We start from the raw sequence: 25,023 nt of genomic DNA on the forward strand, positions 1-25,023 counted from the left end.
TTTCCACTTTTCAGTATGGGTATGGAGCTATTTTTCCTTCAGAATTGATGTATGAATTTAAAGCATATGAATTCAGCAAATAATAACATACTTATATCAATGAACATATTGTAGGTGATGAGACTAACCTTTGTGCTTTCTTGACTCGCTTTCTTTCTATGAAGTTGAATCTCTCTTTTCTATATCCTCTACTTTCCACATACTCATCCTTTGACAATTTAATGAGAAAAGTACCTTTTACTACTCTTCAGGCTCCTCAGACTTCCCTTTCGGCAGAAAATTTGGACACACTAATAACAGAAGAGAATTAAAAATTGAATTTTTCTTCTGGGAAATACATCCCTTTGTGTAGCTTAGCCAATCAGGAATTTAACTTTCTGTGACTCTACCTCCTTACATTGCTCTGATGTTAATGTAGGTTTCTTCCCTTGTCAAAGAACAACTAGGAAGTACTTAATTCACCTCTTCCCCATTGTTGTTGGGTTCTTCGGTCACAGATGTAGCAATCACAAACTCTGGGTGTTTCTCTTCGTGATAATGCTTAAGTTGACATGGTGCAGTTTCTCTTTATCTCCTAACTGGATACAGTAGTTCTGTCCACCCCTCTTCTCCATTACAATTAATGGTCCCCACCAAGAGACTAGAAGTTTATTGTACTCTAACGGCAACAACAGCGACACTTTGGACCCACCAGAAACTGTCATTCCTTTGTCTTCCTGTTTTAATACTTTGGCCTGAAGTCACCGCGCCATGGAGATTTTTCTGGGCCAAGTTACTAAATTTCTCCAACTTGTTGTGGATTATCAACACCAACCTGATATGTTGTGCTTACTTCCTTGAGTGCCTGTTCATCCATCCATAATTCTTTCAATATAGTTATGCCTGGGTTCCCGTACTGTTCTGTAAACTAATTCAAGAGGTGAAAATCCTAAACTAGACTGTGGTATAATTACAGTATGCCAAAAGTATTGCAGGGAGATGTTAGTCCTAATCCCTGTGTTGACCTTCACAAATCTTTCTCAGAGCTTACTTCAGGGTCCCATTAAAATGCTTTACTAGACCATTGCATTGTGGACGATATGGGGTGGTAGTCAGGTGTTTAATGGACAGTAACTGGCTTACGTCATCCATCACAATTCTCATAACCTGTCCCTTGGTCAGTAAGAATCTCTTCAAGAACACTAACTCTCAAACAAACTCCTAACAAGGCCTCAGCCACTGTAACTGAGTCAATGTTTTTAAATGCAACTGCCTCTGGGTATCAGGTGGAGTAATTGACTATCATTAATACACAATGATTTCCATTCCCCTACGTAGGCTTTATCAGACTATTCAGATTCATCGCTACCCTCGTGAAAGGCTCATAAATCATTGGGGTGGACCACATATGCACAGGTGTGCAGGTCACAGGGTTAGCCTGTGGCAACATACCTATACCCTAGGATCACAAAGTGAGTGTGATGTGATGTGATTTGGATTTTTTTAACGTAGCTTTAACAATTTTTCAGTCACATTGCTGCGATGTCTGGAGTGTGGCAGTTTATAGTGATGTCTAGCACTGGGGCATCATGCCGCAGACATGTAGCATGATGTCCCACCCAGTCACATTATCCTGACACCGGGCCGACCAGCCCTAACACTAACCTCTTAATGCTGAGTGCCAAGCGAGGCAGCTGTTAGTACCATTTTTATAAGTCTCTGGTATGACTCGGCCGGGGATCGAACCCACGACCTCCCGCATCTGAAGCGGACGCTCTAACCACTAGACCACCAGAGCGGTCCACAAAGTGAGATAACCCCGACAAACATGCTGCTTCAGTTCCCCGTTACATATGGTGAGTCTAGGTAAATGTTTGCGACTGGGAATGAATCTTTAGTCCTGTTAGCAAGCTGGACTTCCACTTAAACAAGAGTTTGTGTAATCTCCGGTCTTGACATATTTACTATCTACCAAGGGCAGATAACTATGGCTGGTATTGTACAGCGTGGTTTCCATCTCACCATTTACTGTAGCTACTGCTTTGTTCATCAACTCTACTGTTTTTCGCTTCTTAACAGTACAAGGAATTACTGTGTCAATCATTGTTGGACCACATTTTGTGCAATCCTTAACAACATGGCCTGGTTTGTTGCAGCCAGAGCATTGTCAAGATCTATGCGCCTGAGGGTACCCTCAACTGCCACCTGGATCTTCTCTGTCCCATGGAAATGATGATGACTGGGATTACTGCCTCCTGACCTTCCAACATTCTGAGCATTTTGTCTTTGGGGTGCCCCCATGGTGGTCTTCCACATTTTGCTGATGCATGGTCAGTTCCTGTCACCCCAAGGTTGAGAACTCACACTCTGCTAAGAACATGATTAAATCTTTCCAATATATACTTAAAATGTGCTCTTTCAACATCTTTTTTTGCATATACCCTCATATGTTAAAGCTGTACCTGCCATTTTGATCTACTTATCAAAAGGTGCCTGTTTGCATGCATGAAATCGCACGTGCATTTCTGTAGTTTGTTTTTACAAGTCTTTGAAGGGTTTTCAGAAACCTTCAGCTGACAGCTTATAGTGCCATAGCATTGCTTTCTTCAGGTTGTCATAGCCATTTATGTTGTTTGGCGTCATATTATGGTAAATGTCAAGAAAGCAAAGAAGTTTATAGCCCACTGCTCTTTGGATATCTGATGAACCAGTACCAACTTTTTTAATTGCATCAAAACATTGTCAATGATTTTTTCCTTGTCGTTGAACATGGGAATGGTGATCTGTATTGGTCATCTGTCTTCTGACTGCCTACTTGTAGGTCTTGAACGATCATTCAAGTCTTCACTCCTTCTTGCCTTGGCTTCGATCCTCAGCCTCTCCATGGCTAACATTTATTCACATTCCCTAGCTCTTTCCTTGCAAATTTCCCTCCAGAATTTCACAAATTCAGAATACAATCATTTCTCCCACAAATAATGAATAACAGCAAAAGAATGTCTCAATACCTTATGATGTTATCATCATAACATGGAAAGAAATGACAATGAAACTGCATGCACTGAACATATCAAATATACAGGGAATGGTTTGAGTAGCTCTAATTGATATTTTTTAACAAGCAATAAAGAATTAAAAGTTTTTGATAAACTGCATTCTATTCTAGATTAGTTCGGACTCATATAAAATGTTCAAATCAAGGACAAGCAACCCACTTTGTATGAGGTGGGAGATGTGTGATCCACATTTCTTATGGTTCATTGATTGTTATCTAGGAGATGATATATCAAGGTGTTATTTCCTGGATCAAGTAAACAATAAAATAAAATATGAAATTAATGGAAGGAATAACAGTGATCTAAGCAGGGATGCAGAATAGAACAACACAAACTGCCATAAGTAAATATAATAATTGAATAAAATACATAAACAAATAAAACTGATCATGACCTTTGAATGATTCACTTTCTCTTTAAAATAAAGTTACAAAATTTATGCAGTATTCAATTAGCCATTCTGTTGTAATGACAAAACAAATTTCATCATGTAATCGAATGAATGATTGAACTCAAATTGCCAGCATGTCAGTATAACCTGGTTGCTTCTGGTCCTTTCCTAATCAGTGTTGTTGTACAGCATACATTATTATATACATGCACTTATTTATCTCTTTCTCTTTTTAACTCAGATTTTTATGTTTCTTTATTGGGATAATTCAGTGTTGTATATTTGTTGAATTCAATGTTTTGTAGCCGTTTCTCAGTAACATTTCTGATGCATATAGTTTTGACTGTCTCATTTGCATCCATCTTTATTGTCACACATTATTACCTAGAACTGAGACATTTTTGTAAGTAAAAATGATGCCAAAAAATGAGTACTTGTGATCCAAAATGAATCTCTCTCTCTCACTCAAAAACTTTTTTCTCATTATAAGTAGAATTGGCTCCTAAATCAAACTATTAATTGACAGTTTACCTGTAATCGTGAAACACATGACTGACTTTTGGTTAGGCATGAAAACACATTTACACTGCAAACAATTGATGAATTCAGCCGTTGCTCAAAATGATTGAGATCAGAAGACAGTCAGCTTTTGTTTTTGACCTTGCATAATTAGTATATGGAAAGAAGCTCCATAGGGCTATTGTTAGTAGCACCTAAATGTTAATCAGAGTTTCCTCTGATCCTTCTTGTATCATTTATAATATTTTTACATTTATATTGGGGTGTAGGGTCAGAGTCACTTGCATATGAAAAAGTTGGAATTCACCACCACAATGCAGGTAGAGAATATGTCACAGTGGTAGTCATGGATACAACAAAACCATTGTTGACATATGCTTCATTCTTGATGAATCTTACTTTCTCCAAATTGCTGCAACAGCAACAGATTTCTGGTTGTTGTCCAAGGAATAAATATGTTGAGAATTATGCATCCTTTCGTTCTTTTACAAACAATATATGTGGCTTTAGTTTAATATTTTGGAATTTTGGTGTAACAACATTGTGATCCAAAATGAATCACAATTTTACCTATGATAAAGGGGTTTATAGTTGATATCACATGACTATATGGACATTAGGTTGAGAGATTTGCATAGTCATGCGACTAGCAATTCAAAAGCCGAGTACCAGGACAAAATTCATCGATGCTGTAGTTTAATCTCATCTGTAAGCCGATTAAAGACATAACAATTTTAATACTCTCAGAAATTAAATAATTTTCCTTTTTATTTCATGAAGATATTACTAGATGTAATATCGTTTAAGTTTGCTAGGCCATCTTGTAAGTGGGTGCCCTTTGCCACCAGCACATGGTGGCAGCAAATTAAATTTTTTTGATTGGCAATTGACTTAGACCTTAAACTCGAACATAAATCTCCAAATATCACAAATGGGGTGGAAAGGGTCAGACTAGGATTAAAAGCCAGACACATTATACTGCAGTCTGCATGGGTATTGAAGAGGTGAAGCCCCAGTGGAACATTGAGCCAGTGCAGCCAGTCAATTATTGGATTGCCTGAACGTGGTTGGCCAAACAAGTGCTGTGGCATGTTTACCTGCCAGTACCAAGAAAGATTTCACGTTGTTGGTTTTTGATGTCAAAACACCAAATGAAGTTCATCAACGTATTTGTCATTTCTTCCACCACTGTCGTGTCTGTGATAAACAAAGTAATTTACGCACCTACAAATATGCATTAACAATTGTCAGGTACAAAGAAGTGATCTGCTGAGATCAAAAGATTCTGCCAGTGTTGCAGATGCACTTGACAGATGCACTTGAGCATGTTTTTGCACGTGGCCCTCTCACATGTACACAATTGTTACATTGGATCCTGGCAAAGAATTTCTCAATCTTGGCTGTGATGCTGGCCAAACACCATGTGCGGGTACATGTCAGGCATGTCATGTGCATCTTGACCAAGCTGTTGTGGAACAATTTAATTGCACTCTTGCAGAATGGTTATTTTGTCATCAGTATGCATAAGAATTACTGATTACTAATGAGTCCAGCAGACTCAGGATTGGTTAGCATGACTTCCATTTTTTATAACAGGATTAAACAATGAAGTAATATGCAGGACTTTATTAAAACTAGCTAATGTGATCTGACAAAAGACTTTCTGTTACTCAGAAAATGATCTCAAAGCCAGCACTATTACAGCCACCTGGAGACGATTTATTTTTATTATTTGTGTGCACCTAGAGAGTTGGAAGGTGGACAATAACATTGTGCAACTGACCTAGTATGGTCCTTGGATGTGTTTATGATTTCAGAATGGATTGATACTCCAAGACAACCAACATATTACCAGTTGAGGCTATCATCACCTGTTGGACCAAAGCCTAGTGGACTTAGTCCACCGAGCCATACATTTGTGTGAGAGGAATTGAAAGTCATTCCAGCAGATACAGAACTGCCACCAGGACTTGTTTTGATATGTTAATGCATTAATGGACATAAATCAATCATAAGTTGGCTACCAATAGCACTATGACCAAATGCATAAGTGGTGATTCCATTGGGGAGTATCCATCGCTTGGTATCCAGGTGGGACAAACTCACTTTTGTGCATTGGTATACACCCATGTAATGGTTCTTGGATTGGAACATGTTTGTGGTGTGTGCACGAATTCACAATTCCATTTACAGTTTGTGTTTGAGATCTTTATGCACAATCAACCTTTTGAACACCTTTGGCTTTTTTTAAATGTTTCTGTCAGAGCTCCAACCACAAGTAATTTTCATTCAAAGCTCAAGATTTTAAGGGTTTTGTCAACCTTGTTGTTCATGGATATCATTTGTATTTACAATGCAATTTGCATTGCTAGACTTCTACACTTTGGCAAGTTTAATGTTAGGTCAGTGACATATTACATGATGATCACTAAATATCATTCAATTTATGATTCCATGTCATCTTGCAGGTAAATGGAGGATTGTAAAAAAGATGGTCAGCGCAGGAAGAGACAAAGCCAAGCTGATGCCCCTGTAGGAGAAATAGATGAGGTTGAAGAAGTCGAAGAAAGCACTGATGGTTAGTTACCAATGTTGACCTTGCTTATTTTAATTCCGTTTACAGAAATTATTTGCAACTCATTACATGTGCTCTGAGTGGGCTTTAAAGTAGAAGAAATAAGCCAAAAATTATTGAGGTCAATAATAAGTGATTAATTGTCTGGTGAATGGATTTTAAATATGTTTTATATGCTTGTGTATTTGCTTTTTCATCTTACACAAAAGCCAAGAAGTTGAATTCAATAAACATTTTATATTCTGTTTAAATTTAATGACTTCACCAGTCAGCAGATAAGAAAACAATCAGAGTAAAAATGCAATTAGTTCCTTAAGGAGCATCCATTAATGCTCACTTTGGCTAAATTAGTGTAGTGATACCTTGAAAATAACGAATATGAAACCTATCAAATATCTTTTCTTTTTCTGTGTCTGCAGCAGATATTAGAGCCTAACTCGGAAGTTTGGTTGCATTTGCTCTGTTATACTTTGCACCAGAGTAGAGTGTCTTTTGAGTTAATAAATGCATGGTCTAAACAAAGTCACTTGCCATTCTCATCAGACCTTGAGGATTGGTACTGTTGAGTTAGTTTGAATTTTTTTGTTGAAAAATATCATTTCACTTGTAAAGACCTAATGTCTAAATATGGTGTACTTTTTAATATTTAATTTGATTAATTAAAGTAAAAAAAATTAACAATTTTGGGACAGTCTTGGATTTTTGGTGTTTAAAGTAAATTGTTCCCAGGAAGGTTAATTGGGTATTTCTGATGCTGCAGCCCATGAATTTGAAAATATACATTTCTTTAATACATAATTACCAGTAAGGTGAAATACAAGTGTTGAGATCCAACAGCCATGTCTGGAAATACAAAACTGCCTAGATGTAGATATGCAACATTGATATACACACATTGGATTAAAAATGGATGTCAGATTATCTCATAAGTATGATAATTTCACATGGTCATTATATAATTAAACTGTTGAGAATAGTGAAGTTTTAAATTTAATACCATCAAAGCAAATAAATTATTATATTTCTCACAATTGGTAGACCAAAATCCTAAATGTATGCCTTGTCACAGCTCTCTGCATGATCTGGTAGGGACAAATCAGACTTTGTTTCCACAGAAAATTGTCCAGAAATGTTTGGATTGATAATTGTTGTGAAGACATACTTAGCATTATTGTCATTATGTCATCGAGACTTGAAAAAATACTTCAGGTCAGTCACGTTGGTAGAACCAAAGCTACCACATTTGCCTATTCATGCAGACTGTAGCAGTACCCAAAAGGCTGAATAAATTTCCTTGGGTAAAAATTATGCATTTACAATGTTGATACATGATAAAAAATTTAAATAAATGCAGAACTATGCAAATTTGCAACAAACTGATTTGAATAGTTGGTATGTTTGTAAAAAAGAAAAATCTTTATTACATATTAGAGCTGGGTACCAAACAATATTTTCCCTTTGGTTTACTGTGGCAATATTTTAAAAATGTACCACGATATGTACCATGGTTTACTGTGGTATTTAATAATGTACTGCAATATGTACCATGGTTTACTGTGGCATTTAAGAATGTACTGCAATATGTACCATGGTTTACTGCAGTATTTACAAATGTACCACACTATGTACCATGGTGTGCTGCAGTATTTAAGAATGTACCATGATATGTACCATGGTTTACTGTGGTATTTAAGAATGTACCACTATAAGTACCATGATTACCGATGTATTTAAGAATGTGCTATAATATGTACCATGGTATACTGTAAATATATTAGTTACCAGTAATTCAATATTCTGGGGCAGTGGCCTGACACTGTTTTGTTTAATTTCCATCTATCAGTAGCTGGAAAAATTTCTTGCTCTGATTTATTAGAACAATAACACGATATTATAACCCTGATATTATTTGCAAAAAAATATTATCTTGGGATATAAGAAAGGAAAATATTTCAAATCCCTAAAAGATTACATTGGTGAACTGCTATACTGGTAATGCAGTAAAGCTCTACTATGATGCTGTCTACATACCGGGTATTATAGAAAAAGATTCATTTCTTAGCACTATGTTGTTCAAATAATAACCAACTAAATTATTTTTCTGTTATAGGATGCTTAATTAACAGGATAAGCATGTTCACTATGGATCTTTTCCAGTATGTTCTTCAGTTCACTGTATCAAGTTCCTTTTGTATATTCTTATTTTTGTTGAGCCTGCGTAGAGGGTAGTGAGTCATATTACTTTTCGATGATGATGGTGGGAATGGCAGCAATGGTGTCATAGAGTTTGTTATGTTTTTGGTTAAAACTTTTCATTTACTTGTATCCTAAACCCTTTGATAAAGTCTAATCATAACTGGCATGAATCAATATGTACCTAAGACAATTCATGTGGTGATATGCACGCTTGCCAATTTAACTATAAAATCAGTCAGAGTCATGTGGTGATATGCATACTTTCCATTTTGACTATAAAGTTAGAGTCATTTGGTGATATGCATGCTTTCCAATTTGACTATAAAGCCTGTCAGAGTCCTTCATAAGGGGGCGCTCAACAGATAATATGTACTTTTGAGAGAGTGACGTATGTAAGGTGAAGTAGTTCACATTTAAAACATGCACAATGGAGAGAATGTTGGCATACCTCTATGCTACATTAATGTAATGTGGATGATATTTATTTTGGATATTGTACTTTTGGAAATTTTACATGATTTAAGCACACTGCTAACTAAAGTGACTGCTCCCTTGTGTTAAAAAATCAGCCTGAATTAGTCTAAAGTACACTATACATAGCAGCTATTAAAATAGGGAAAATGAATTTTGCCAAACTAGACAATACCAGCTTCTGAAAGTGCAATGAGTGAATTACCAGATATATAAAATGTAAGAAAAGTTATCGGCTCTTTTTTATACAATTTACCTCTGAAGTTCAGGAAGTGAAAATGACCAAGTAGGGCTAGCACTTTTTTGAAAGGTTCACATTTGAAGTAAGGCCAAGCTGTATACTCTATAACCCATAGTACACCCATCAATCATACATCAAAATAAAGGGAATTAAAGGTTCTTTTAATTATACCTAAGATATACAAGGTCCTTTTTAAATAGCCAGTATAACCAGTGAGGAAAGCCGGGGAAATTCTTTTTCTTTAAAATCCTAGCCCTATGCAAAATACGAAACTGTAGAGCGCCACCTAATGTGCATCATGGGTTTGGTTTAAGTTTTTTCATTGCTCAACCTTTGATTGATTTTTTTCGTAGTTTGGATGAATGATTGTAATGGTGAGATAATTTATTCAGTGACTTGCACTGTCATCCTTTTCATCATGGGTTAATTTCACACTGCTAGAAAATTTGCATGAAGTTTTATATTTCCTAAATCCTGTGATTTTGTTCGTGTTGGATGAATCATTATGAAGCTAAGACAATTCCTTGACGTGCTCATTTAACCTTTTGACCTTGGTGTCAAGAGCACTTATTTTATAGTAATCCTTCGATCATGGGCTCAGGATACTCTTATTCAACCTTCTAGCTAAACAGTTAAAGCCATTTGTTTTCCACTAATGCTTGATTGTCAGCTCAAGATATGCTATAATTGAACATTCTAGCAATAATATTGTGCATTTGTTATAAGTTTAACTGCACCATGACAATCAATCATGCTTATGCAAAGTGCAAGCATGGATATAACATGCATAAAACCCAGTCTAGATTATGTGGCATGTTCTGAAAATATCTGCATTCAAATGAAATTAATGCAATTGGTGCTGCAAGTGAAATTTCTGTAAAAGGCTGTATCACACTAGGGGAGTGCTTGGGGTGTGGACACACTGGGTAACACCATCAGATGGGGTGACACCAAACTGACTGTGATTACGGTTTTTGAAATTTTGTGCAGAAAGGAGGTCCATGGGGGTGACACCATGAGTTACCACATTTGGTGACACCAGCGCTAGTGATGCCACTGGTATCGTTTATGTGGCATTTTCTGATTCTGCTTTTGGATGAATTTACTTGAATTGGTGGTACAAGTGACATGACTCGAACTGGCTGTGTCACACCTGCTTACTACATCAAAGCTGAAAGACTGAATTAAAAAAAAATATACATTTCATTTCCTGTTTAGTCTTTATTGTTGTTTCTTTAAATACATGTACATGTAACATTTATCACTGGTCAGCAGATGTCCAGAAATAATCAGAAGAAAATTATTAATGATTGTCACAGGGACTACAATAGGATGCAATAAGAGTTGATTTGCTTACTTAGTGTAGTGGTACTTTCATATTTCAGACATGCTATAATGACTTACATTTTTTTCATACTGTAGATTTCTTGCCTGTGTCGTTGTGACGTTTGCACGCATTGGGGTGGGGTTCTTCCAATATAATTTAATTAAATTATGATGGGAGTTCCACCCTGGCTCGTTAGGTTAGAAAGTTAAATTAGTGACGAGGTAGATTTACAGCTCTGAGCCCCCAGTCAGCAATGCTGACGGTTAAATTATAGAGAACACGAAGATGAAATTCAATCAATAACAATTTAATAAATTCGATTAATTAAAATGATAACTTCCAATCACTCGTCTTTCCCTCGACCAAGTGACAGCCTAATTCATCCCGTGATTTACAGTGTGAGTTCGATTTTCCCCCATCCTTGCATCTACTCATCTATTTCTTTCCTGCCGATTCCTTCCTTCTTTCCGTTCCTCTAACTCCTCCTTTGTCTCCGTTTCCCTCTCTACTATCTCCTCCTCCAATTTCGCTCCCAGACTTCAACTTGTCCAGAGTTCTCTCCTTTCTTCTCTTTTCCTCCGTCTCTCTATCTGAGACTACGGGACCAAACTGTAACTGGTCTGTCCCTCAAAGCTTCCTTATTTGAAGCTCTCTGTACTTAGAATTTCCCGCTCTAAGATTTTCCCGCCAATAACGAATGGCTATTCGGAGTTACGCTAACCTCTTCTCTGGGTAATTTCTCTCAGCGAACTAATTCTGGCCGGAAGACGCGGAGATATCATTCTACCCATATCAAGGTCTCTCCCCTATCTCGATTCTGATTGGGTGGTGCTGTGACCCTGTCCAATCGTCTTAGCGGCCAGTTCAACCTGTCTGTCTGTTTGCAGGGAAAAGAAGTTAAGACACTCCCACTTCTTCAGGCAACTTCTTTTGATCTTGGACAACATTTCCACACCTAGGTGATAATTGGCTATCTGTGGCTTCGCAACTCCTATGTCCGGCTCTCCACTTCTAACTACGGCAATCTTACGTAACGGATTAGTGGTAGCCTTCGGCAATGTTTAACATCAAACAATGGCTTGTCAGAATTACTTTGATTATACATGTTTCAACTGGGCTACTCTGGGTCAGGGTAAACATGACAGTCGTCAATGTGACAGTACGGCCAAGAAGTACATGTAGATAAGTTTTAGTCGTACAGTCTTAGATTCAGGTTTTGAGTTTTACATTTTCATTATGTATTTAATTATGTAATTGAGCATGCCTGTAACCTCCACTTGCTACCCATTTAATCCAGAATCAAACACAAGGATTGTTCATGAAAAATTGCTGCATTTCAGTTACTGACTCCAGTTCATGCTACATTTCATTGACTGACTACAGTCCAATATACCTATTTTACCACATCCATGTGTATACCCCATCTAGAAACTAGGCTTTTCAACACTCATATTCTCATTGTTCCTATTTTTAAAACGAAGTCAAATGGACAACATTCTTTTGTGTACCAAGGCCCAGCTATGTGAAATGAATTGCCCATAGATCTCAGACACAAGGACAATGTGATCTCATTCAACGGTTCTCTTAAAACTCAGCTATTTCAAATACATGGACAGACTTAAAGACTTAATAATATTTCCTTCATTAATTATTGTCAGCATGTTTTTGTTTTTGTAATTTTATGGTGTTTGTTTTTGTAATCTTGTCAATGGATATGTTTTTACAGGCTATATATATCTTCTAAAGATTAGGTGTTGTAAAGTCTACATTATTATTATGGTTATTATTGTTGTTATTGTACATTCCTTGCATTATTATTATGATTATTATTATTGTTATTGTACATTCCTTGCATTATTATCATGATGATGATGATGATGATGATGATGAGTATGATGATTATTATTATTATTATTATTATTATTATTATTGTACAATTCTTGCATTCTGGTCATGCCCCAGGGTGGGCTAATGGAATCAGTATATTGTTAGTTTGGCAAGTTAATGATGGTTATGTTTCAAGTAAAGTTACACAATAGGGTATATTTTATGATGAAGCACATTATGTTGGTAAATTAAATATACCAATTATAATGGATCCATGACCAGGCCTGTGTTATATCAGGAACAGTGTGTTATAATGGGGTTCCATGACCAGAACCATGTTATAACAGGAACCTTGTTAAAATTGGGAATCCATGACAAAACCCATTCTATATCATAATGTTTGGATTTATAGTTGGGGATCCATGACCAGACCTGTGTTATATTAGAAACCATGTTATACTGACAAATCTGTGACCAGACCCATGTTACATCAGGAACCATTGTGTTGTGGGGGAACTATGACCAAATTTGTCCAGTCTCTGATGCCTTGTTATTGTGGGTGATCCATGACAAGACTTGTGTTAAATCAGTAATTATGTTATAGTGGGGAATCCAATTCATATATATAATGAACTGTGTTTTAGTTAGAGAACCATGACTAAACCCTTTTATGTTAGAAACCATGTTACGGTGTGGGATCCATGACTAGAACAGTGTTATATCAGGAACCATGTTACAGTGGGGTACTTTATAGTTAGGCACCAGACTGTTGTTCAGACCTTTTCATAGAAATGTTCTTTTGATTGAAAAAGAAAGTGTTGTTCTAATGAATAAAAGAGACTTGGAAAACCCAAATAAATCAAAATGACTTATAAAAGTCAGTTACACATGCTGGAAATTAATAATTTTGGTGTATTTTATAGTACACCAACACACAAGTGGAGTACTGTTAAGTGCCTCGTCAAAGGACATACCATCATAACTGATGTGGGCAGTTCCAGTAGTGGGAATTGAACTGGAAATTAAGACTTGACATTCAGACTTGATACTGAGATGTATAACAGATTACAATATGTATGCAAATACTTTGAGTGAAACTGATTATCTTGTTTCCAGGGAGATGGTTGACTGTACTGACACTAAAAATAAAGTGCAGAAATTTAGTAGTATAGATGAATTTACTTGAACCACAAGAATTTTAAATTGCTTTTTAATCTTCTTCAGGGAGTGATGACTCATCGGATGAAAATGGATCAGATCCAGTTACAAAGTCTGGTATGATACGACCTTCACTGATCCAGGATCTTAAGAATATCCTTTCAGAGTACCCTGATGATGGACAAATTATCAAAGTAAGATTTCTAGTCCTGATGTATCTATCTTTTTATAACACACTTCCAGATCTGCCATGGCATAATGCAGGCTCCAGCAGACACACAACAGTCTACAGTGCTCCCATACCCAGATCTGCCATGGCGTAATGCAGGATGAAGCAGACTCATAGCAGTCTGCAGTGTACACTTGCAAAGATGAGTAACAGAACTCTTAATAAGTATCACATCTGACACAAAGTGAATAATATTTTTTAATTTGTATTCATATAATTTATATAAAACAACTTAATTTTAAGAATTATTAGTGTATATTACCCCTGCCATATTGGTATAGTCCATGTTTTATGATGGCACATTTAATCATTATAAACTTTGTTATCAGTACAATTCTGTCTGTACATAATAGTACTTGTTACCTAGAATGCTCACTATCCATATAATCAAATGCACTTTGAATTTATCTTGATCCCTATTCTGTGTGATTATATCAGAAAGGAAAACTTCACCATTTATAATAACAAGCCCATTTTCAGAAATACTAGACAGTGAAGATTACATAATCAGGGGGTCAGAGTGTCATAAACAGAATGATGTAATTCACAATTCATAGAAGTTTGATTGACTGATAGTTGATTATAATTTAAGGGTGGCATGCTGCTTAATTATTCACTACCTTTTGTCTGAAGTCAGCTTCTGGCCCATTCTGAATTATACCTTACTTATGATCTTGGAAAGTTCCTTTACCTGGCATAGTTATGATCTAGCTAAGTGTTATATAACCCCTTTATACATTACAAATTTAAATCCATTACCTTGCACCATCTGTGCAAACTTCTGCAGTTTTAACAATGCCCTCACTAAGTGCTGAGTGTAATCATTCTGTTTTGGGGGAGAATCAGTCTAATGTACATAAAAGACGGTGGCATGGTGTCATATTTCCTACAGGTAAGAAAAGAAAAGTAGGTGCAGTGGTCCCCCTCTTGAATGTCTTCAGTACCACCCCATCACCCACCCCATCCAAGTCACCCACTTTTTATGGCCAAAATCCCTTGGCAACAATGACTTTGAATTCAGAAGTCCCCCACACTGGCAGATATATATTATGGTTTACGGCTAGAAATCTGATGAATATTTGTATTTGTTGAAGTTGTTGATATTTTGTTTTCATTATATTGCTGATACTTTGGACTTTAATCAGTAAGGTAATTAATCCTGCTGTGTGTTCTTCAGACGTCAGATTTTATCACCTTGATAATTATTGAATATTATTTCCACTTAAAATTATCAAGATGACAAGAAGCACAGCATTAAGCTCAACATGTCAGCAAGATATCTAGCCACCTTAAAGTAAAACTGTTATGTTAGTCATTGTGACTCCTTTCTATTGGATTACAAATGTTTTAGAATTTAAGGTTACTAGACTATAATGAGTTGATTGTTTAAACTGCTCACTTCCTTTATAGCAACTGAACATTTTGTGCACCAGGTAGATAGACAAGAGCATATACCATAATACAAGTTTGTTTGAAAGTCAGGTTTGGTAGCCAAATGAAAGAACAAATTGTTGCAAAAAGAGCAAAATGGCATTAGTTTAGAAAGAAAAGTGAAAGTGATTTGACTGAACAAAAAAGAGGCAGAGTTCTGTGATCATTGCTGAGAAATGTTTTACATGAGAAAAGATAAAATCAAACATCAATATTCATTCTGTTTCGGTATGAAAATGGAATGAATGAGGATAGTTACAGTCTCATAGTGTCGACTCAGATGGGAATAATAGATTTTTGTGGAGTTAAAATTAATTTTAATTATGTAATACTTCCCTGATAATAACTGCAAGGATTTCCTCCTCCCACCCCACTCTGATGTTCTGTAATCTGGGTCCATTATTCCTATCTTCACATGCAAAATGTTGATTGTAACCTGTATAACTTGAGATCCTGTCAGCATATTCTTAAGCAGTTGATTGTGAAAATAATGTCATAAACTTATGGATGCCTTTTATGAGATTAAAATAATTTATTACAGTTATGGCTCCTGAATGCTTGTCCTCCTAACAAGTGTTTCTGCAAAATAACTTCACATTATTTATTGGAATTTAAGCAAATTTGTCTTGTTAATTTAGGATGATAAGGCTTTGAGCAAGTTTAATTTCCAGCATTCTATAACAGAGTTTTATTTCTGACTACAGGAACTGTTGCAGAATGCTGAAGATGCTGGGGCAACAGTGGTGAAAATGCTTCTTTCTGGAAAACACTGCAACCAAGAACTTAGTGTTCAGAGACCTTACAAAATGTTTTTCAAGGTGTGTATAGATGGATAGATGGATATCCTTCCACCTGTGTGATTATGATAATTACATAATGCAATTTATAATGATCATGAAGGTAGAGATTGTGAACAATTACAGGCACCCGTGTTATGGATTTATCAGTTTTTGCAATTTCTAACATTAGAAGATATTAATCAGTTGCTGTTGAGTCTGACAATTCCTGAGTCCACAAATGTACTGTGTCCAAAAGTGTGGACTTGATAATTTGAATTAATGTAGAAGTTGTAGAAAGTTGTGCTGCAGTCTCACTCTTAAGGACTCACGATACTAATTCAGTTCCCATAGTAAACCTATGCAAACATCATGATATTAAAAATTCAATAACTTAAAATTTTTGAGTGCTTATGATAAAACCTATATGTATCAGGTGAAACCTGGATGTCAGCTTCTGTGTGGAGGAAAGGATATGAGCCACTGCATTTTCTGGACCTGCATGTGTTTGAAACATGTGCTTTCAATTCCGCACCAAAGAATCAGGTGCTAATTTTAGTAATGAGTGTTCCAAACTCAAGACTGTTAAAGGAATGAAATTCCATCAACAAAACAATGTCTCTATCTTTTTTTCACTTACAACTAGGATAAGCTCTCAAAAGATTCTTTTTCCTACACCATAACTTACATTATTAACCAATCCTGGTCAGCCTAACCCATATATACTCTATTTTAGGTTCACTCATTTCCAGACTGGTTCCCATTTTTCCATACCATTAGTACCATGTGTCCTTAAGTGATCCAGTCAATGTATATAATGCTGGAAAAGTGATTATTTTATTTCAAAAGTAATAAATCCAAGACCCAAGTGTTTGTGATAGTGATAATATTGAATTTCTTGAGTAAATGATTTTTGAAGTTTTTTTGTTTTTTCTACTCTATGACCCCAGTTCTGACATAGTAGAGATCTATAATTAGACTTGTTATGATGTCTAGTTGGTTGCAGATGAAATGGTATTAATCTGATATCTTATAAAATGTGTCATCAGTACAGAAAGTAAGTGATTTTCAGATAGAGTTTTCATAAGAAGACTTATTATGATATCTAGTTGGTCTGAAATGAAAATGGTATTGTTATGACCTACAGTATGGCTGCCATAGCAGCCATCTTAAAAATCTGAATATCACTAGCCTGAATTAAAAATCAAATCTTTGGATTTCAAAAGAAGATTTCTTAAGGTGTGTAGATGGTCTTAAATGAAAATGATTCTGATCTGACATCAAGTATGGCCAGCATGGTGGTCATCTTGAAATCATGTTATTTCTTCTCCATAATTAAGGTCATAGAGTCATGGGGTTTGCACACTTTAAGACTTCTGATGATATCTAGTTGTCTTAAATGCAAAAGATATCAGTCTTAATAAAATAAGGCTGCATGCCATGATGTCAATTTGAAAATCAATTTGTTGCTACTCCTGAATGGGGGTGGTAATATTGGCATAAGGTTTTCACCAGGTCTTCTAATGATGACAAGTTTGTCGTAAAAGAAAATGGTACAGATTATACATCTGTTTGGATAAATGTGGAAATAGTGACAACCAACAAGTTTTGTAAATTCAAAAATATAAATCTATATCCCTAAAATCCAGGTTAAAGAATGATAAAATAACTTAACAGTGGTTCCTTAAGCCCTAATAATGTTCTGTTATTTCCATGCAATCCAGATACATCAACACATTCAAGATGATAATTAAAATCTGTAAATTGCTTATGTACCAACACTATGCAAGTAATCACTATGTTTTAAATCCCAAATTCTTGAATAAATGATTCTCTGTTGATTGGTTAGAATATAAGTTCCAATGTTCTTGAATATTTCACATACATCCTTTTTATTTAGTTCAGCTATTAATATCCCATCTTTAAAAAAAAGAATTGCTGTTGCAGCAGTTTGTATTTATTCCAGTAAAAGAAATCAAACTTTTCCTTCTATCAGTAACAGAGTTTATTTAAACATTTTACCAGACCCATATTTCTCATGGAACCCACACCAAAGAGTCAGATTTAACGAGACTATTGACTATTAATGAGACTAATCACGTTTATTGCAGTCATGGTTGACTGTGGATGAATAAAGAATGGTAGTAGTAATAGTAGCATTGTTCTTGTTGAAATTAAGTTTAAATATTTTTAATCCAACTTTAGGGACCAGGGCTCTGTGTATACTATGATGCTGAATTTACTGAGAAGGACTGGGAAGGAATACGGATGTTGAACAGCATTGTGAAAGAAAAGGACCCTTTCAAAGTTGGCAGGTTTGGTCTCGGATTCAAGTCTATATATCATATAACAGGTATGTATTTGTAAAGATTTAAATATAGTTTGTAGGATTTCTTAAATTATGTCACTCAAAATCTACTTTTCTCACAAATTGTGAAGTGAAATGTGGAGTGCTTTGATTTGAAGCCTTTACATTTATGCAAGTAATCACTTTTATGAAAAAATAAATCAATGATATTAGTAACATAGAATCTAATTCTTACTTTGTATGCAGAAAAGAATCTTTACTGTTAACTTTAGCCATCACCAGTGGAGATTTAGATAATAAACCTATAACAGATTTTGATGTGCATAAATTATTGAAGACTGCTGGGTATCAGTCCCATTCTTTAACAATTTATATCCATATAAGGTAAAGGTAATTATGTGTGCAATAGTATTTTGTGTTGCACAGTGGTTGTTTTTATATTTACTGGCATGGAGAGAATCTACATGGATCAACAAGCACTTTTAATGAAGCTTTACAAATTTGTTTTTGACACTATCATTTTACACCATCTAAACTTGAGAGACAGCACTGTTGATATGCTGTAATAAGTGGATCACAATGTGAATGGAAAATAAATTTTACTTTGAATCACAAAATTATAGAGAATATAACATCTTGCTAAATTTAATGAGCAAACGAATTATATTGTGTGATCAGATCATATATACAGTGTGACCCCACTGTAACACGGTAGTTGGGAGCCATAAAACCTGACCTCGTTATATACAGAACGGTGTCATATGCAACCAAGTCAGTTAGCTGAAGAAAATGTACACCACCACCTCAAAAAAAATTGTTGGGGTGTGTGGGTAATAAATGCGGGCGGTAAAATACGTGCTTTGTTGGCACAATTACCATCTTGAATTGATGCATATTAAATGGGAAATACACCGGTAGTGAAAACAGAGAAGACATAAATAATATAATAGTTTACTTTATTTAGAGAAACATGAATTGGTACATATACGTGAATCCTGTTTATATATTAATGTCTAATGCATAGTATGAATAGATTATCAACACATTGTACTCACCAGTGGTGGCAACATCAAATAAGAGTATTGCATGATTGAGACGGGTATTTTTTCCATTTGCTTAGTACGTTTTCATAACAGTCGGTACTTCAAAGGTAATCTGTTTCCTTTTAAATTTCAGCAAATTTTATCTCGGTACATTTTTAAAAAGAAATTGGCTGTCGTTTAGACTATGCCTACTGAATAAACCAATAAGATGTATTTTTAAAATTTTTTTTTTACATTTGTGGTAGTAGTGTGATGCTGCCTTCTATGCATGTGTCTAAAAATTGACAAAGGGTCAATGGACGATAGAGATGCAGGTGTTCTGATGACAGGGATTATTACAGAAAACTAGAGCATTCTGAAGGATTTAATTCTGAGTGAAATATAGAGGAATTTTACTTACCGTTCACATACAAATGTCAGTCTTTGTAAATATATTAATTACTAGCGAGCGGCCAAAAATCCAATGAAAGATAGATTACGAGACAATGTCCGCTTGATCTCCATTGTCAGTAACAGAAAAGTGGATATTTCACAACATACAGAATTCATGCTAGATGTCAGGATAAGTGGATTATGCTATAACAATGCATTGTTTAGATGGTTTGTCAGTATGGACAAAGAATTTGTTTATGTAACAATAGATAAATTTCAGTGCATTTTATATCCAGTTTGCAGCTTCCTTTCATGGGGCCTCTGAATTTCTGCATTCCAAAACAATTGTTGTATATAAAAGTTTAAGCAGCCAACAATGTTGCCAACAAATAAATAAAGCCACATAAAATTTCAGGAGTCAGGCCACGATCATCTTGTATTATTAATATGTGATCTCTTCCCTAAATGATAAGCAATTTTTACGTTTTTTCCATACTTTTTAAGAATTTTTTGTACACAAGAAAAATACATGTATATGAAATTTCGCGAGCCACATCACGACCACGTTATATCTGAATTTGCATTATAACTGAGCGCGCTATAGCAGGGTCACACTGTATGATGTCTTCCTGAATGAATAGATCTGAAAGTGTACATGAAATTTATAATTAATTTTATGCCATGATTTATAAGCAATGTGTTGTCCCATGGATGTAATATCAATGTGAGATCAGACATAATTTTGTTGATTTTGCTTAAAGACAGCATCTGATGGTGTATTACCAGTGTTACCAATCTTGTCAGTAATCACTGCATTGTACAACAGGTAATATTTGAAAACCTTGCTAGCTATTTCATGTTTAGACCAGGAGAACTTCATTTGCCTTTTGTCCATTGTTGTCCATCTGATAGTACAAGTTTGTTATTGCCTCTATTCTTAAACTATTTGGAGGATTACCATGAAAATTTACACATATTTTTATACTACATTCTAGTTTTCCCAAAAAGCTTGAGTAACTCACATTTCTAGTATGGCCATTTTGAAAACATTTGTTAGTGTTACTCCAAGTGAATGGTTAAATTGATATGAGGTTTTCACTGAAACACTTGTTATGATTGTCTAGTTGTTTGTAAATGAAACTGGTGCTGATCATAATCAAGTTAATATTTATCCTCCTGAATGGATTAGTCAATGAACATGAGGTTTCACTAAAATACATTTTATGATGTCTGTTTGTTAGCTAATGGCAATTTTGCCCCTTGAATATCCAGTAAAAGTGTGCATATTGTTTCATTGGTCCTAGATAAAAATGGTCTTTATTAAATTTACAGTTTTCTGGCCATAGTGGCCAAGTTTTAAATCTTGTTATCACTGCTTAAGCAGAATTAATAGTTTTAGTCATATGGCTATGATGTCTGTAGTGTTGCAGCTTATTGTGATGTCTACCACTAGGACATCATGCCACAGAAATGTAGCTTCATGTTGCATCCACTCACATTATCCTGACTAGTTCTAACAATAACCTCTTAATATAGAGCACCATGCAAGGCAGCTGCAAGTACCATTTTTTATAAGTCTTTGGTATTACTTGGCCAGGGTTCAAACCCACATCCTCCTACATCCAAGGCATATGCTCTAACCATTATAGCCAGCGATCATACCCTAAGGGACCCCACAAGATGATGCATAAGTCACATGAGTGATTACTACACATGTCCAAAGTGATAGTCAGTTTGTTTAAAGGCTGACAAAGTTTTGTAGTTTTTCCATGAGTTTATTGTGTTCCTTCCTGTTGGTAGACTGTTATAAAAGACAATCAGACATTGATTACACTGTTTCCCTAATATGGCATTAAGCTTACAGCAGTTATTTCTTATAGCTACCATAATGGCAGATGATGTGCTGTGTGCAAAACTAAAAACAAGTATAGATTTAACCAAATTTAGCATATGAGTATATTGACATTTTCTGAGACAAATTCAATGATTTATTATTTGTGATATCAGGTTTAGCGGCAAAGGTGATAACTAAGTTTACACTGCATGTGTAAGTTCTATTTTATGAAAGTATTGATTAAAATATGTAAGAATTTTTTTTGTTGCTTTGAACATATTAACTGAAACATGTAGGCAAACAATTTCATTACAAAATTGGGTAACTGTATATTGGAAATTCTCAAGAATGTCAAAGATTGATTCAGTTCTTGACAATCAGAAATAATGAAAGACAGAAGAAATAGTCATATCTGGGATTTCTGGAAAAATGTTTCAACCAGTAGAACAGCCCTTTCTATGGACTTGTGTATTAGATAAGTGATATTTGGGATACAAAGCAAATAGAACAAATAGAATAACTAAATTTAATTATGAGACAGTTCTGTAAAAGAATTAAACTAATTATTGAATCGTAGAAGATCAGGTTAAATGATTATTATGAAAAGGTTATGGCAGTCATGTATCGTTGGCAGAATATTGTACTTTATGATATATCTGAAATGTTTTTCTGTAACAACAAAACATTTGAACGATTTGGTCATATGTATATGTATATTTTTTGTAATGTCTTGTACATAATAGTATCTGTTTTGTGTGTAACATTTGTTTATGTCTGTAAATTGTAGTGGTCATCTATAAATAAGGTAATACATAGCTAATTTTTGATCATGGGTATATATTTAATTTTATAGGTATTGAGCTATTAATATATGATAAATTTAAACTATACATTGAAGCTTTTGACAAGTTTCTTATTGGCTAGAAAGGTCAGGTTGGTGCAAAGAAGAATTAAGTTATTTTCCATTGGATGGGCCTGTTGGGTGATTTTTTTGACAGTCTGGGATAGTGTGAAATGCCACGTATCTAATAGCAGAAAATGTGTTTATAAACTCTGTGCATGTATATATGTTGACTGAATTCCTGCATTACATCCAGAATCATGTTTTAGTGGGGGATATATATATATATATATATATATATATATATATATATATATATATATATATATATATATATATATATATATAATCATCTTGTTTTAATCAGTCTTAGTGTCTTCACAATATATAATCATCCTGTTACAATGGTGTCAGAAATGGGATAAGATTAAATGGAGCACTAACAAGTCTTATATGTCTTTCTTGTGTGTTTCAGACCGTGACATTACAGGAAAGACTTGACTTTAACAGTTTGAGTGATTACCTCACTTACCTTAGATATTGTGTTTAGTTGTTTCATATGCATATTACATATATTTTTATTGCCTTTGGGAAGTAAGATGGGGTCAGTTTTGTGAAATTCCGTAATTGTTTATTTTCACATGGTGGATGATTTTGGATTTGTCATTATATCAACAGTATTAAACATGTCATTACTAAAAGATCTCATAGAGTTCTTGGGGAAGTCATTGTTTTTTTAGGCAGTCTGCCAGCTAAGAGCTATTTAACTGAGTTGGAGCTTTGATGTGTGTTGGACCTGTGCTATGTCTGTTATGTGTGTTGTAGATGTGTGATGTCTGTTGGGGCTCTGCTGTGTGTATGCACAGTGTGTTGGAGGTGTGGTCTTGTCTGTGGTGCTAATTTGGATGCTGAGGAATAGTACTTGATGTGTCGATATATACCCAGTGTGCTGCTGTAAATGATTACATTGGCTAGGAGGAAGATAGCAGTTATCTCACATTGAAGGACTAAATCTTTGGGACAAATGGGTCTTCAAGGAACAAGGGGATTTATGGATCCTTAGGCAGACTGAGAGGGTCAGACTATTTGTGGTGGCTTCTTGATCATTTGACAGCAGTGTGACTGAAGATGGTTATTGACCTTTATCAATATCTGAGTGAAAATCAGCATCATTATTTGAGTGAAAATGAATCATTATCACTATTTGAATAAAAATCATCATTATTACTATTTGAATGAAAATCATCATTTTAACTATTGGAATGAAACTCATCATTATCATTATCTGAGTGAAAATCATTATTATCACTATTTGAGTGAAAATCATTATTATCACTATTTGAGTGAAAATCATTATTATCACTATTTGAGTGAAAATCATTATTATCACTATTTGAGTGAAAATCATCATTATCATTATCTGAGTGAAAATCATTATTATCACTATTTGAGTGAAAATCATTATTATCACTATTTGAGTGAAAATTGTTGTTATCACTATTTGAGTGAAAATTGTTGTTATCACTATCAAAGTAGGTATAGGTAATTAAAAACTACCACCAAAACAAATTCATTTTGGAATCAGTAGTCTGCAAAAATTAAATACTGATAAAATACCATTATCATGGACAAGCATATATTTACTGATCCTAAAATCTTATGCTTTACATTTTGTTCATCTAGAATGTCCCTTATTTTTCTATCAAGTTTAAGCATAGATATAACAAGTCAAATGAAACAGAACAACCATGATATCTTTAACTTCCTTTTCTTACCATATTTAGCCATACCTAATGAGTGTAACCATTTGCTTAAATATCTTGTTCTGATTTCACATTCTTGCACTTTCTTAATTAAGTAATAATTTTTATACAATACAATTATGCTGTTAATCATATTGACTGGTGTCAGTATCAAACATTTCATTAGGTGGACAAGGCATAGTAGTACATGATTAAACTATGTCTTGGGATGGGAATGGACATGATAGTGCATGCATTCAAATATGAAAGGGTGGTTTGAAATTTAAATTACAGAATATAATTGAATCATTTTTATCAATGTTTAGCAATAGTGTGCTTGTATTTAGTCTGATCTAGGGTACAACACTCAAAATGTTGACAGGGGAGGGGGTTACTCCTTGTCAGACGGAGCTCTATAAAAATTGTTCAGCAACCTTTATTTAAAACATTCTTTTCTTTTTACAAGGCTGTTATTATTAGTATAATTATTTAGAATTTGTGGTCATGGAGCAACTTGATTAATTATTCTATCTATCTGTATGTACATCATTGCAGTCACCCTAGACTATTTCACAATGGTTATTAAATATAAACTCATAAAATCCTCACCTTGACTATTTGGAAGAAGGCCATGGTTTACCCCAGTCTCATATAATTATTCCTTTATCCATATGCAAGAAAAACTGATTGTTATGTTGAAAAATTTT

General features: G+C 34.8%; 1 protein-coding gene across 1 annotated transcript in view; it reads left to right on the plus strand.

The window, feature by feature from the left end:
- Positions 1-6,417: 6,417 nt before the first annotated feature.
- The window catches only part of LOC149786367 (sacsin-like), a 45,525-nt gene continuing 26,919 nt past the window's right edge, over positions 6,418-25,023 (plus strand). Inside the window, exons 1-4 of the mRNA XM_089975929.1 lie at positions 6,418-6,523; positions 13,807-13,934; positions 16,105-16,218; positions 18,382-18,529. Coding sequence (XP_089832055.1) covers positions 6,418-6,523; positions 13,807-13,934; positions 16,105-16,218; positions 18,382-18,529 — 496 coding nt within the window. The remainder of the gene's footprint in view (positions 6,524-13,806; positions 13,935-16,104; positions 16,219-18,381; positions 18,530-25,023) is intronic.

The sequence above is a fragment of the Sinohyriopsis cumingii genome, chromosome 12 (genome assembly GCF_028554795.1).
Source record: "Sinohyriopsis cumingii isolate HCF-2022 chromosome 12, ASM2855479v2, whole genome shotgun sequence".
NCBI classification, from domain to species: domain Eukaryota; kingdom Metazoa; phylum Mollusca; class Bivalvia; order Unionida; family Unionidae; genus Sinohyriopsis; species Sinohyriopsis cumingii.